Source organism: Benincasa hispida, chromosome 6, assembly GCF_027475165.1.
Source record: "Benincasa hispida cultivar pf3 chromosome 6, pf3_genome.v1.1, whole genome shotgun sequence".
In the NCBI taxonomy this organism is placed as follows: Eukaryota; Viridiplantae; Streptophyta; class Magnoliopsida; order Cucurbitales; family Cucurbitaceae; genus Benincasa; species Benincasa hispida.
The window spans coordinates 10,359,355-10,376,725 of NC_143483.1; the positions used below are offsets into that span (position 1 = coordinate 10,359,355).

General features: G+C 32.2%; 1 protein-coding gene across 1 annotated transcript; it reads left to right on the plus strand.

The window, feature by feature from the left end:
- Positions 1 to 2,779: 2,779 nt before the first annotated feature.
- Positions 2,780 to 4,900, plus strand: LOC120079543 (AAA-ATPase ASD, mitochondrial-like). The gene has a single exon (XM_039033757.2). It carries the CDS (start codon positions 3,375 to 3,377, stop codon positions 4,785 to 4,787), a length of 1,413 nt encoding a protein of 470 aa, XP_038889685.1. The 5' UTR covers positions 2,780 to 3,374; the 3' UTR covers positions 4,788 to 4,900.
- The last annotated feature ends 12,471 nt before the right edge of the window (positions 4,901 to 17,371 follow it).

Below are 17,371 nucleotides of genomic sequence, written 5' to 3' on the forward strand. Positions count from 1 at the left end.
GAATTTTTCAGACTATAAGATTTATTTTCTTCGGATTATTATAGATTCAATCCCTTTTCAAAACTTATTTTCATAAATGTTCAAACTTTTTTATATTTTTGTATATAAAATTTAATGAATTTTTCAGACTAAAATACCCTTGAATGTGGTGGGTGGCTAGAGAGAGAATGTGACATTGAAAAAAAATTTCATATTTACGAAGTACACTTAATGTAGAAGAGAATAAATACATTTATTTGTTGAGATTTCCTTTCTTTTGCTTAATTGGAGAGAGAAAATGTATTTAATGAAATTTTATTTTCTATTTACGGTGGTTTCATGTATCAACTTATTGGTTTATCTAGCAAATTCATAGTTATTTTAAATATATCTTAGAACATTTTATTAGGTATTTGAAATATCCTAACCAATATATAAAATATATCACAGTGTATAAATTAGTGTTTAACTCAATGCTTGACATAAATCACAGCATAAGCCAGTATATGAAACATATCATAGTATATAAATCACATATTGACAATGTTCAACATAAATCACAATATATATCATAAATTTCATTTATATCACATTATATATATCATATATACCATTTAGATAGTAAAAAAAACTCAACAAATCAAAATTTGTATATATCATAATATATGAAATCTAAATAAAAAAGAACTCTCATTTATATCAAATAAACAAATATATATATATATCGCAATAAATATCAAATTTCTTACTAAAAGGTAAAAAAAAAATAGTGAAAAAGTACATATACCACAATGTGTGTGTATATATTAAGGTTTTGACTTTTGAATGAAAATTGAAGAATATGGAAAGTTGTGCATATTTAAAAAATATTATAATTTAATATATTTTTCCTAAAAGAGTCTATCTCATTTAAAACCTTGTTCTCTTTCCTATTTTTAAAAAAATATAATTAATTTATTATTGGAGACTAAATGATAATTTGACTCTAATTTTATTGTAATTTTTAAAAGAATTAAACATTCTTGTAAATAAAGAAAAACTCACATTAATGAAATAGGAATCTTATTAGGGCATGTGTAGAAAGCCCTATTTTCTTATTCCTTTTCTAGAACATATCTATTTGGTTATCTGTTGAATTAGTAGGGCATGTGTAGAAAGCCCTATTTTCTTATTAGGGCATTAGTAGGGCGTGTGTGTATGTCTAGCAAGATAACAAAGGTATAATGTCTCTCTTGTAATCTCTCTCATCTTTCTCACTAAAATAGTGTTGATCTAAGTTTTTTTTTATCTAAGTTTTTTTAAGACTTCATTTAGTAACCATTTAGTTTTTAAAAATTAAGTCTACAAACATTCATTTCACATCCAAATTTCATGTTTTATTATCTAATTTTTACCAATATTCTCAAAAATCAAACCAACTTTTGAAAACTAAAAAAAGGAATAGTACAAAAAATTATTTTTATTTTTAAAATTTGACTAAAAATTCAACTATTGCACTTATTAAACATGTAAATCACAATTGAAAAAAAAATGAGAGAAACTAGCCTAATTTTCAAAATCTAAAAATAGAAAGTCAAATAATTATCAAATGAAATCTTAATTAACTTACCCTTCTTACATCACTCCCTCTTTTTTATGCTTAGGTGTATTGGAGGCCTATCAATTTATTCATAACCGAACCGTTACATCTATTGGATTCATACGTTTTATGAGTTCCTAAGAAATCGAATTATGTCACCCTTGAAAACGGAAACAGAAATAAATAATAAGTAAATTCAAAATTAAATTTGTAACAATTTTCCATTACCAATTAGATGAGTGGTTGGACCGTGCCTAATTGATCAAACCTTTTAAGTTAAACACAACATTGAAAATTAATTATCCTAGCTGGCAGAAAATTCAAAGCTTACAAAATCTTAATAGCCTATTTGGAATAGGGGCATTCATGAATTAGATTAGATTGAATTGAAAGACTTTTTAGACCCAACTCAATTATTCGGGTTGTAAAATTTTTTCAACTCAAATAAACCTTATTAAAAAATGAACTCAACTCAACCCAACCATGAAATATTTGAGTTGGATTAGTTCGGGTTAATCGGGTCATGTATTTAAAATTTTGTTCTAAAAAGAAACAAAACGTAAATATATAAAAATATAATTTAATTATTTTTATATATTGAATTAAGATTAACAACTCAATCAATTTATATAGTGAAAATTTTCTTTCTATAATGCAAAGAAACTACTTTTAAGAGTTGTTGAAGAATAAATTATTCAAAAAATATTGAAATTAAATAAAATTAAAATCAATATATATATATAAATAATTGTGTTATAAGTAATAAAAAAATATTTTAAAGTTAATAATAAATCTGAATTGGTTGAAGTTGGTTTGGGTTATATTAGATGAACCCATGAACCAACCAACCCATAAAATTTTCATTTATTTGAACCCAATTCAATCAAAATGAGTTGATAACTCAATCCAAACCACACGAGTTGAGTTAGGTTAATCGGTTTTTTTGGGTCATCAAATTTTTTGAACACCCCTAATTTGGTAGCTCGCAGAGATTTCAATTCATTTCAAATGATTTCGTCATTGTAGGAAAGATAATAAGTTTAAATTTTGAAATTATTTCAAATCCTGTTTTTACTTTAAAAAAAGAAAAAAAAACAGAACTTTCCTCAAGGGGCAGATTTCATAGGATTTAATAACTATTTAAAACTAAATTACTTATTTGACTGTCTCATATTCTAATTTTCAATTTAAAAGTCTATATTAGTAAATTTCTAATTTTTTTTTCTTTTTAGTTATCTTCCAATACAAAATTTTAAATACATCCCTTTTAAATTTTTATGGTTTCAAACAAAGTAATTAATGTAAAATCATTTTTTAGATTTCAAATTACATGATTTAAAATGAGTTCTTAAACTTTCCTAAATTCAAAGAAAGGTAAAAGTTCAGAAAATGAAATTAAAATTTGTTGAATCAAGGACGGCTGTCGGCAATGAATAAAATCAGCAGGAAACGGGGGGATACGACCAAAATGAAATATAAGTTCAAATCAAATTCAAAGTGTAAAACAGAGCAGCAGACGAAATACAATAAGCATATGCTACAAGAAAACTATTAAAATCATTTCGTCTGCCTGCTACGAAATAATCAAACTCCAATTAAAGTCAATCCCTTATTCCCTAATCTGAAACTTTGAAATTGAACAAATATTTTTCAAACATTATACCTTTGAAAATTGAAATTCAAGATAATGTAGGCCAGGCCAAGCCAAACCTACCCAAATCTTTTCTTCTCTCACTCAGCAAGCAAAACTTTCAAAGCTTAAACAAGAGATAGCTCTGAGGAAGAAGAAGAAGAAGAAGAAGAAGATTGAAGAAAAATGGCATTTGCAGAACTATTTACCCGCGTTGGATCGATAATTGGCAGTTTAGTGTTCATCTGGGCAATTTTCCAGCAGTATTTCCCATTCGAGCTTCGTGCTTGTTTCGAGAAATACTCTCATAGATTCATCAGTTTCTTTTATCCCTATGTTCAAATCACTTTCAATGAGTTCACCGGAGAAGGTTTCACTCGTAGTGAAGCTTACATCGCCATTCAAAATTACCTCACCAGAAACTCCTCATCGCAAGCCAAACGCCTAAAGGCTGATTCCATGAAGAACAATCAATCTCTGGTGCTCACCATGGATGACCACGAAGAAATTGCAGAACAATACGAAGGGGTAAAGCTATGGTGGTCATCAGGGAGAATCATTTCCAAGTCTCAGACGATTTCATTCCACCCAGCGACAGAGGAGAAAAGGTTTTTTATGCTCACTTTTCATAGAAGGCACAGAGATCTCATCATCGGCCAGTATTTAAACCACGTACTCAAAGAGGGGAAAGCGATTAAGGTGAAGAACAGACAACGAAAGCTTTTCACAAACCAAGACGCTCAATGGAGTCACGTTGTGTTCGAACATCCAGCGACGTTTAGGACATTGGCGATGAAGCCAGAGAAGAAGAAGGAGATAATGGATGACCTAATTGCGTTCAGCCAGGCGGAGAAATTTTACAAAGAAATCGGTAGGGCTTGGAAAAGGGGATATCTCTTGTACGGTCCACCAGGAACTGGAAAATCGACGATGATAGCGGCGATGGCGAATCTTTTAGGGTACGATATTTACGATCTCGAATTGACTTCGGTCAAAAACAACATCGAATTGAGGAGACTACTTACGGAAATTTCAAGCAAAGCCGTTGTTGTAATCGAGGACATTGATTGTTCCCTCGATCTCACAGGCCAAAGGACGAACAAAAACGATAAAGGACGAACAGAGATAGAGAAAGATCCGATCAAAAGAATGATGATGAGAGAAACTAGCGATACAAACCCTAGCGAAGTGACGCTTTCGGGGCTTCTGAACTTCATAGACGGACTCTGGTCGGCGTGTGGCGGAGAAAGACTGATTGTCTTCACGACGAACTATGTCGAGAAACTGGATCCGGCGCTGATTAGGAAAGGGAGAATGGATAAGCATATAGAAATGTCATTCTGTGGATTTGAAGCGTTCAAAATACTGGCGAAGAATTACCTGAAGATTGAATCGCATCCTCTATTTTCGAAGATTGAGAAGCTCATCGGGGAAACGATAATAACTCCGGCGGATGTGGCAGAGCATTTAATGCCGAAGGCAGTTTCCGGTGACCCTAGAGATTGCCTGGAGAGTCTAATCGAAGCTCTGAAAGGACTAAAAGAAGAAGAAGAGAGGATGAATGCAGAGGAAAACAAGAAAAAGGAGGAAATATGTTAAAGATGAGTTTGAGGAATTTCATATTACTGTTTCTTTTTCCTTTTCTCTTTAGACAATATTTTATGTTATGCTTTAGAGTAAATTTTAATAAATTTCATGTTACACATGTCTAATCTAATATGAGCTTCACATATTTGTCAATTAATTTTAATAAAAAAGAGAAAATACTTGATGTAAAAATCTTGTACAAGTTAATGGTTAACTAACTTTACCAAAATTCATAAAACTTCAAAATATATACAGCTCTAATGTTCTTTTACTCTAAAATTTTGTGGATTTCATAGCTGCATATGATTTATTAATGCATAAGAGATTTTTAGCGCATTTTGGAGTCAACTTATCACAATGTTAAAATTACCATAAGATTTAGATGGCAACTTTTAAATAAGTTTGTAAATTCAAGATTTAGATGGCAACTTTTAAATAAATTCGAGGTGCTATGTGATAAAATTGAAAGTGTTGGGTTCAATTTGATATAATTTGATTAAGTATAAATTCTAAAATTGATTTTTTTTATTTAAAATTAGAAAAGACATGAATAAACTGAGATCACATTTGAATGAGAGAGATCTTGAACGCATGAAGTATAGTTAAGAAAAACTTAAAATAATGGTAAGTTACTATCTATACCAACAATGTGCTACTTCTTTTTCAGTCGTTCAATTATAGGAACTCCAAAGTCAAGTAACATTTTTTTCTAGGGATGAGCAATTTACCGGCATCCTCATTTCCTCCCACATATATGGTTTTTCTTCCCTTTATGTGGGTTTTCTTTTTTCACTTCTCCATCTTTTTTTATTTTGAATATTATTAATTAATTAATTAATATTAATTTTAAAAAATTAATATAAATATTTATTTTAATAAATCAATAATAATCTATTAAAATATTTACTCAACTTATTTTTATACTAAAAAATTATGAAATAAATGAAATTACTTTTTTTACCTAAATTATTAATTAATTAACTAACAATAAATATATTTAATTAGTAAACTAGAATTAGTTAAATTTAATTATTTATTGAAATTAATTTTAATTTGATCATTTATTATGAACATATAATCATTATTGATTATTTATAATTAGCTAATTATTTATTGGGATTAACTTTTAGTATTTCATTCATTATTAACATATTATATTTATAACAATTTTTTAATATTCTTTATTAATATATCATATTTTTATCTCATTTTTCATTTTTTATATAACTAGAATACATAAACGTGTGTTGCACGTGTCAATTTTTTTAAAAAAAAAATTATATATATATATATATATACATACATACATATGAACAAACAAAATAATATTAAACTGAGAAACAACAATTTCGAAGACAACATGATACGATAATTAAAGAAAATATTAGTTTATTGAACTAATACATTTTTTTAGTACAAGAATCATGGGATAGAGGATCAAACTTTCAATCTAAAGGGACGGAGGGATGTCAATTACCATTGACATGATCTCACTTAAGGGCTATTTGGGACATTGAGATGATATAGGATGTGGGAAGTTCTGATGTCAGGAGAGTTCTAGGAAAATGACAGTGAGATACGAAATACATTCCAAAAATGGGCCCATAAACAATTAAAATCAGTGAGATGAGATAATGGACCTCCAAACACCAAGGTGATATAGGATATGAGGATATATCATCTTATGTTGGGTCTCTAAACACTCCCTTAATTTTATTAAATGAATACATCATTATACGAAAAAAAAATTTGTTAAATTTCCAACATTTGAATTTAACAAAAATTTTGTTGTTTTCATTGAGATCCCTCTAAAGTGCAACCTACAATTGTCCATATGAGAAGACATGTTGAGGAAGATAAATTCCAACATGCGGTGTTGTTTGTCCTTGAGCACTTATTAATGGTCATTGTAAAACTGAGCCGCACTGAGAACTATAAAATATATATATATAAAATAAATTGCACAAACTCAAATTTAAGTCTTAACTTAGAATGCTATGAAATCAATAGTGAGCATCGAGATCGACAAAACTATATAATTTTTTTCATCAAATTACTGTTTGGATTTTTGTACATATTTATCAACGGGTATTTGATAAATAGGTATGAGTTATTGGATTGGGTGGGTATTTATTACCTTAAAGTCCATGAAGAAAAACTGGGTTATTAAAACCACATTTTTTTACTAACTCAAAACTAACCCTAAAAATCAGTGATATTTTCATTTCTTTCTCTCTTCCCTTTTTTTTTTAGAAACGACCACATGTTTGGTTGATTCATATTATTTTTGTGATCTTATGAAAAATGTTACGGTACTACATCACATTCTCACCATCATAATCAAATGAAAGTTAACTATGATATGTGAAATAATAATGTTAAGTTAGCAAGATTTAATATATATATATATACATACAATATATCAATTAGTAATTGGGATAATTACCTTCAATATTATACACATAATATACAATATACCAATTAATTGAGCAACAATATGAAATATATTTTGTTGGTATGTTTTACAGATTGAAGAGCATTAGAATTATTACAGTTTTTGAAAAGAATATATGAAAAATAATCTATTATGTTCTACAAATTGAAAAAAAAATTGAGATTATTCAGTTTATGTCATAAATGATTTGAGAAAATACGTATATATTTGAAAATTAATCAATAATACCAAAACATAAAACTAAAAAATAAAAGAATGAAAGAAAAAAACAAACAGAAAAAAATAGAACTAATTTTATTCACAAAAAACTGCACCAGATCCCCCAACTCAACTCAACTCTGCATAACAAACAGACAATAATTACCAACTCAACTCAACTCTGCAAACAAACACAGACAATTTAACTCCCTAGATAATTTAACTCACCAGATAATAATTACCAACTCTACTCAACTCAACTCTCTACTTTTATCACCTACCAAACACACCCTAAAAAGTAAAAAAAAATAGAAAAATAATATTCCATTGTGAAAACATTTTAAGTGACTTTATAAAATTATAAACAATAAATAAATAAGAAATGTAGGGTTACCTTTTCAATTACAATGACTTTCAACACATCTAAGACTTCTCCATTTTTAGCTTTATATATTTCAACTTGCTTTGTAATTCCAAGAATTTTGAAAAGGTTCCAAATCTTGTATTAGCATGTTCACTATCAATCCTGCAAATTTACCACAATGTATTCGTAACAATAGTTTAAATAAAAAGTAAACTATAGTAAATCTAAAATTGATTTGAGACATACCACAAATGAATCAACTTTCATAGAAATAGAAATTTTGATTTGCTTACCAAATGGATAGAACTATTTATAGGAAATGCAAGATGCTATAATGGATATGTTACCTTTTTTGGGTATAATGATGGAATTTGAAAAGAGTAATAAACATTATTTATTATAATTTAAATATTTGTAACCATTATCTTAAATTTTTTTTGAAGACAGAGAGATTTTCAAACTCATTCATTCTCAAAAATGGAAAACTTACCAATAATCATAAATGTCCGCAAACCATACATCATCATAAATATTTAAATGCTTAATCTTTAAATAAACAATAATAATTAATTAGTGAAGGGTTACAAATTAGGGGTGATCATCGGTTAGTGGGGGTCGATTTTTCGATTAGATCGACGCCGAATCGATCAGAATCAGTTCTGAATCTAACCAAATCGGTCCTAACCGTCGACTGAGCAGAAACACGACTGGCCAACCAGTCGGTCGGTCGATTTGGTCGTTTTTTTATATACTTATTTATTAATATTTTTAGAAAACATGCTATATTTAATAATTAATTATTTGTATTTTACCACTTAGTAGTTAATTATTTATATTTTACCACTTAGTAGTTAGTACTATTAGCTATTAGGTAAAAGTTATATTTAGTTATAAATCATTATTGTTATTAATAACAGTTTTTTAATACAAATCAAAAATCAAGTATTTGTTAACTTCCTTTTTCTTCCTTATCAATCGTGTTTAGTTTTCTATCTTAATTTGTGATTGTGAATCAAAATTCAAGATACTATTTCACATTTTAATACTAATGGAATAGAGGTATTAAAAATAAAATATTGATATGATTTGATTTGACAACCCTTAATATTTAACAATTAACATATCCATTATTTGGGATTGTGTTCGCTTCACTTAATTGCTTAAAGAAGCAGATAATACACATAATACATATTACATATATATTTGAAAACAAAACTAATATGAGAGTCGAGAGTGTACATCACAAATAGAAATGTCACATGACACATACAATCAAATTAGAAATTACAACATAAAGTCAAATACAACCAAATTACAATAAAACACAGATAGTAGTACGTCACAAATAGTCAAATACAACAAAAATCACTGCTAGTAAATGATAAATGCTTAATCGATAAGTGATAACTTTGCAAATCTGGAAGGTCTTGAATCTCTTTTTCATTATCCATAACCACTCTAAATCCTATATAATTAAGATTAAGAAGAGAAAGACAACCTCATTAAGATTTTAAACTAACAAATTATGACTACAAAATACAAATGAATAAAGTTTAAAGTTAAACAATTGAATAAATACCTTCTTCAAATAATGAAGCTTCTTCCAAGTCATGTTGAATTTCAAGATCTATTGGACCATAATTTAGCCAATTTTGAGTACAATGAGAGCCTCCACTATTTTTGGAGCTAGTGAACAATGTGATGAATTATCAACACGTCCTCCTGTACCAAAAGCCATCTTGGACGCTACAGTAGATACTGGAATTGCCAAAATATCTCTAGCCATACGACTAAGAACCTCAAACCGATGACTGTTCATCTTCCACCATTGAAGTATGTCAAAATCACCTTCATTCTTAACATTGGCTTCCAACAAATAAACATCAATCTCTGACCCCTATTCGAAAGGTGTAGTCTTATCACCTTCAAAATCAATATCAATTGTATCATAGACAAAGTCTTCACCCATCTTTTTTGTTGGATCACAATCAATCATGGTCTCCGAGGCTAAGATAGTTGGTGTATTAGTAGTAGTAGTACTCCCACTCTCACTCCCACTCCCACTCCCACTCTGAGTAGTACTGTACTTATGAAAGAGACGTTTACAACATTGCTCCACTACATTTCCCATAGATTTGGCAACCTCTGGTCCAAAAAAAAAATTAAAGCAAAAAAATACAAACCTTAACTTTTTTTCGAGAATCTAGCACAATAGCAACATACAACAATAGATTATTTTTTCATTGTTTCCCCAATACTTTTCAAATTTGGCCTTCATGCTATTGGTCATTCCAACTAGCATTGCATTTGCACTACCAGCATTCAAACGTATACAATTCTGAACCATTGTAATTTGATGAAAAACCATATTTGAAGTGGTTTACAAAGAGCCTGAAATTTTCAACGACACATCATAAAAGACTTTTAAAAACCTAATCAACATCTTAGCATTTGGTCAATCTTCCTTATTCTGTGACAAATCGTGTCTATAAGAAGCATCTTCATCTTCTAATCTATCAAAAGCCTTTTCTTCACAGCTGCCTCAAGCATCAAATATGTAGAGTTCCATCTAGTGGGAACATCAAGACACACATAATTCTTACAAGAAATTTTTTCAATTTCAATGCAACTTTTAAATTTCAAAAAACGTGCAGGTGAAGATCTTATAAATCGTACAACATATCGAATCCTTTTAATGCAATCATTATGTTCCTTAAAAACATCACATACTATGAGATTTAATATATGAGCACAACAAGGAACATGCAGAAATTCTCCACCAAACAATAATCCCTTATTAAATATTTTCAGAAGATAAGCAACGATAGTGTCATTCAAACTTGCATTATCAACCGTCAAGTCATTACCCTTTCAATGCCCCAATCCTTCAAATTCTTTTCAATGGTTTTACCAATAGTATCACCTTTATGATTCTCAATGGACAAAAACTAAGTATCCTTTTATGTAATCTCTAATCAGAATCTATGAAATGGGCAGTTAGTACCATGTAATTCATATTTTATCCCAATGTCCAACAATCTATAGTGAGAGAAACTCTATACTTCTTGTTCACAAACATGTCTTTCAAACAATTTTTCTCATTAACACATACAACTTAAGCACATCTCTAGCCACAGTAAACCGAGACAAAACAAAAGATCTAGGTTGACTTGCACATGATCCACTTATATATCACTACATACATGCTTAAGTTACATAAAGACAACTAGGAATATTAAGTTTATTGGTTTGTGGTAAAATAAAAAACATCTAAATGTGCAAAGTCAAGAGGTGAAGTAAATATCATATATATTATACATCACAAGTGTTCGTACAAAGTTGTTTACAAACTACAAGACACGAGACTTTAGAGCACAAACCCCAACAGAGGTAACCTGAGAATAAAATGGTAATTTGACCTAGTTGGTGTTACTAACACTCGTGAATGACTAACTTGTTGTTATTGGTCTATATCCTTAGACATAGAAATATATCTGCAGTGAGAAGAGTTCGGTTGTGGGTCTTTAGTGGAGTGTACCCACAGTTAATGAATATTGATTAATGTGGTTAATGAGTTTAACTAAGTAATCTCATATCGTTGGAGCTTCTAATCCGTAAGTGAAAAGCACCTGAAAAGTGCTTTAATTACTTTCAATTCTAGAATTATTATTGCTAGTTTTGTATGGTTTGATGTGGTTTGTTGAGTGATTTCAGAAAACTGAACATTATGAGAAAATTGGGAAAAAATGATCAAAACCCAGGGCAAAAGTCCAAATACGAGTATCTAGGGGTCAACAATGGAATTATGAGGGACGCTAGAGGCCAAAATTAAAGAAAAAAGGCTGAATTTAGAAGAAAGATCGGGGGGTCAGCGTTGAGCTTGCGTTGTGATGTTGCTCACAATGTTGAAGAACCAAAAGCAGAGAATAGGGAAGCGCTGCAACACTGCCTTGCAGCGTTGCAATGCTTCGAATGGCATGTGTACGCTACGATTGCTTCGAACGTCAGTCTTGCAACACTGCGATAATTCTTCTTAAAGAGCAGTAGCGCCGTTAAAGAAAAATAGGAGTTTTAGAAGAGTTCTTGGGAGAGATTTTGACCTAGTGCAGACAAACTCATCTAGAAAGTGATTCTGAGCAAGAGATCAACTTGGAATTCATTGACAAATGTCAAGAAGATCGTGATTGAGATCTAGTTACGGGGAAGAGAGATTGTTTCTTTAATTCTTTAATTCCTTCTTTCTCCATGATGAATTCTTTTTGTCTAGGGATTATTATTATTAGAATCATGTGTAGCTAAACTCTAATTTCTAGGGTGTTGTCAATTTTTGGGTATCTTGAATGGATTCTTGATTATATGATTGATTAATTCTTGATTAAATTTTCAAATTATCTATTCTTAATGCTTTTGGTTAACTGGCCATTAATCAATTGATCTAGGGTTATTCCTTCTACTTGAGAAAGAGATTGATTTGCTGGACATGATTATTTAGATTGTTATTCAAGATTGTATGAGAATGATTCAAGAATAATAAGAGGTACAATTGAAGGGTTTTAATGCGACACTAGTATAACCAATAGGAAGAAAATCAAACTTGAAAAACTAGGGTTAGAACAGATTGAGCTTGAAAAATAATTTCCCGAATTTAGAACTTCTAGCCTTAACCAATCTTTATTAATTAATTGCATGTCAATTTCCATTTGTACACTCTTAATTAAACAAATCTTGGAATCGAACTGATCTTGATTGTCTCTTTCTTTTTATTAGTTGCACTTTAATTTTGTTCACAAATAAAAATTTTGGTTGCCTAACTAAAATCAATAAAGAACTACAATAGCTAAGCTTAGGAGAATCTATTCATGCTAGTTTCTAAGGACGATACCCGATTTTAATTGGGATTTTTTTACTTCGATACGTACGCTTGCGTTTCGGTATCATGTTTTTAGCGTCGTTGTCGGGGACTGACATGAATAATTTTTCTAAACTTAATAATGCTAAGAATTGAATTGATCTTAATTTAGGTTTTTTCTATTGTTTTTTTTAATGTTTATTGAGCTATTGTAGAATCCTATGTATGTGACGAAGTCAACAGTCTAACCTTATTCCTTTTGATCCAAAAATTGAACGAACATTGAGAAGAGTAAGAAGGAAGCTGAGAGTTGAATTAGTTGCCATGGGAAACCAAGTAGGAGCTGTTAGAACTATTCGAGATTACTTCCAGCCAGCTATTCCTATGCTGTAGTCTAGAATTGCAGAGGCCCCAATACATGCTAATAATTTTAAACTGAAGCCTGGTTTGATTCAAATGATGAGAGAAAGTGCATTTAAAGGAACTCCACATGAAGATCCATACAAGCATATCTTTTCTTTTCTGGAAATATGTGGTTCGGTAAAAAATAAATGGAGTATCCACTGATGCTATTTGTTTAAGATTGTTTCCTTTTTGTGTGCAGGATAAGGCAAAGGATTGGCTGAAGTCACTTGCAGCAGGAAGTATAACTACGTAGGATGAGTTGGTTCAGGCTTTCCTTAACAAGTTCTTCCTTTCTCAAAAAACTAGTAGATTGTGGACAAAAATTGGGACATTCAGACGAGAGAAGATAAGTAGCTATTTAAGGCATGGGAGCGATATAAAGAGCTGTTGTGGAAGTGTCCTCAGCATGGATATCCTGACTGGTTACAATGATGGGTGGAAAATAGAGGTAAATAAATATGTGTTCATCGTTCGCTCTCCATGCATCGCTGGTCATGCGTTGGACTAAAGGATATGCAATATGCGTTTGATGACCATACGTTCCTACCACAAGTTTTCTTGCTCTTTCGCCAAGTATAACAAGATTGTAAGTTTCTCGGGTAATCCAAGGTTGAACTCTTGTAGCTAAATGTTATGAAGTAACGTGTTTGCGGTGAAGAATAAGAGAATTTGAAGGTTATGGGTTATGCATTACTCCTACTCTTAACTAACAGATTAAGCAGTGGAAGTATGACTATAAGAGATAGAGACACGGCAACTGTTAACGCGCAATAAAATGTATGGGAAAATAGATAGAATGGCAGGGAATGACTTTACCACAATCCTAAGCTTGATCACAAGGGTAACTCCAACCAATACAAGCTATGCGATTATGCTACACACACTTGACAAAGACACATGCGATGTATATGAGATAGTGTCGAGAGGCCTTATGTCTAAGTCTTTATTCTTGCTCACGTGCTCTCACACATAAACAAGATGACTGCATACCACTATGTCCTACTCCTGGACGCATGCGATGTGACCGCATACTTTCATATCTTATCTGTAAGGTGCATACGTTGTGTAATAGCAAATAGAGCTTATCTCTAAGCCTCTATTCTTGCCTATGCAATCTAATCTGACTCTCTCAAGCCCAGATTTGGTTTTTAGACTACTCTCTCAAGTATGCCTAAATGATGAATGATGTACTTATAAGACAAGTTAATCACATAAACATGGTTGACATAAGATTATTCCTATCTCTAGGAACACTGCTTATTTTGCTTAATTAGCTACCATTGAACAGCTCATAGACAAGCATTGCTACAACATCTCACTAAGCAAATAGGATTTTCTCACAACACTCGCGCAACGCACACCTTTCAGTGGTTTGCTACATGCTTCATATGTCTATGCCGTATGGTTATGTATGCTATACTCTAGCAATCTTACTTAGTATTTGCGATGAAAGTAAAGGATGATAAGAAAATGAAGATGGAATCAAAGGAAATAGAGAAATGCATTGATAACAAAATGTATTTATCTCTTAAGCCACAATGTAATACAATATAGAGGTAGAAAAGATATGGAGGGCCAAATGGGCAATGTCTTGCATCCATCAGATGTGTGTCAAGGCTGCCGGTGGTACCATGGATGGGCAGTGGAGTAGTCTCTCTCGAGATCTATCTCCAGCGAAGCTTCGGTCATCACTCAGAATGATAAGAGGAATGAAAAACTCTCAAGAATATCTTCTCACGCTTTCATCTAGATCACAAGGATTTGTCCGAAGGTAGAAGCTCGGATGCCTTTAGGCAGAAAACCTCGGATCCTCTGTAGTTGGGCTCTCAGCTTCTATTTATAGAGCTTGATCATCGACAGCATTAATGGTCCTTCTCTGAATTTCTGCTTCTAACGGCGTGATGGACCTATGATAACTTATAGAAATACAAGTTTTTATGCCACCTTATCTAGATATTGCGGCCAAAAGTTAGTAATTATGCGCCAATTATATGAAAATTAACCTAGTATGACAATAATTATAAATGTTTGCAATTACACCTACTAACACCAAAAAGATGAGGACAAGCCAAACTTTATCTATTTTGCAAGAGATCAAGTCACCGCTTGCACTCAAGGCTCATGAGAAATTAATCAACGCATCTCTGTCACATTGTGTCCATCAATCAACCATGAAAAGACGATTACTGAAGTAATGGCATAATGCGACAATCGGTCCAGAGCTACGCTTCGACCGCATGCGGTAATAAAAACAAACACCGCATGCGAACCCATGATCAAAAGATGCAACTGAGCAACGCGAGAGCGGAGGATTGAGACACGTTTACAACTAACGGTTGTGCAGAATTGATGGTCTGATTGCATAATAGAAGGAATAATATCCCTCCATCTGCAGAATTACCATAACCATCATGTGGGGACCATAAGGCTGGAGTCAAAGGATCTGCTTCTATAAATACCCCAGTGATTTCAGAGAAAAATATGCTATTGAATACTGGGCTAAGTGCTGTAAGATTTTAGAGAGAAAAGGCTGAACTGAGTGCTGAAGAGAAGAAATCCGAGAAGAGAATGAGATAAGGCATAGATAAATCTCAGATCCGACCTGTCATATACCGATCGAAGCTCTGTGCAGAGACCCCTGCTACCGTTGGAGCAAGCCTAAGAGGGAAGCTCTTCCTACCATCGAAACCATCCGATCCGGCAAACAAATCTCCATCGAATCTGTGCCAAGACATTGGCACCGGATTGTATCTGTTCTATCTCTCTTTCATTGTATTCCATATTTTCTTTATCTCTTCATTCACACATCATGTAACAAACACTTAGTAGAAATATTAAATGTTTCGATAGATTTCGTTTACCATTTTCTATCTATTTTCGTTCACCCATTAGTCACTTTCTTCATGATGTTTTCTTAATCCCTTGATGAGCAATATGAATCACCAAGAACTTAATATGTATTAAAGTTATAAAATACGTTTAGCTAAAGCATGCTAGACGGCATCTTCACCTGTGAGAGCAGAAAGGAAGATGTCATTCTGATCTATCGAGAGAAGGTCAGAAGAGTGCGTTAACTAAAGCGAGTAGTACTTCCAGACATGGAAGCAACCTTGCGTTCATTACGTTAGACTCTGTTTCATCACAGACATGTGGGAAACACGACCGATCACTGAGAAGTGTACGCCAAGAGAAGAGCGAAACAATATTTGTACTTTCAATTCAATTAAGAACTTGCGTTGTTTGTAATACTTATCTTTCTCTTTCTAATCTATTCACAAGAGTTGTCGTCCCCACGTCTTTGCACAATCTTCACAGCCAACCTTAATCCTAGTATCTTGCACATAAAGCCTGTATCTTATAACATCTAGTTTAGGTTTATTGTATTTTTATGTCTTATCGCATCTTTACCGCTTTCCTTTATTTTACTGCAATTTACATATTGTACACACCATTTATAAAGAATTAAAAACCTGGTTGCATATACCATGAACATACCACAATAACCGGCACCACTTCCCCCTGTTCGACCTCGGATCACACCGAGAAACTTACGGTGGAATTATACTTGGTTCCATCGTAAGGAAACTTGTGACAACACAGAGCATACTACTTGAGCAATCCCTAATTAACGCATAAATAGTAGTAGTATCGCGTCATTGTGAGCATTTAATATCATACATACCGAACGCGTTACAACCTGCTCTGAATCTCTGCTGCTAATGGCGTGGTAGGTGAAATGTCAACATTGTCTTTTGGTACTCTCGAGATATGCATTCATGCTTAGGTTCCGGAGTATCATCGCATTCCACCACCCTTGCGATCATCCCTCTATTATGGTTATACTTTATAGCCGCAACCTCTATGCGATGGATGCATGTGGTTAATGGCTGCAACATCCATGTGTCGAACGTATATGATCGCATATGCGACGCCTCTATGATGACAAGATTCACCGCATGCAATCGTTTCCTGCGATAGCTACAAAAATAGACAATTGGACGCAAAATAACGCATAATAGTGGGTTAGCCGAGATCTTCATTGCTGATCGATGCAAGCTCACTTTCTCATGAATTCTTAGAATAATCGTCGCATATTCTTCTTATCAACCCTCATAATTCTAAATAAAAGGCCTATAATAGCATCCATTTCTGCCCGTCATCATACAAATCCAATTGTTTTACAATGGATTGACTAGTACGACGAAATCAATTTTGGATGCTGCAGTAGGTGGATCAATTTTTTCTAAGATTGCCGATGTTGCTCAATCATTGTTGGAAGACATGGCTACCATGAGTATAAATTGGCTATCAAAACGGTCCACATC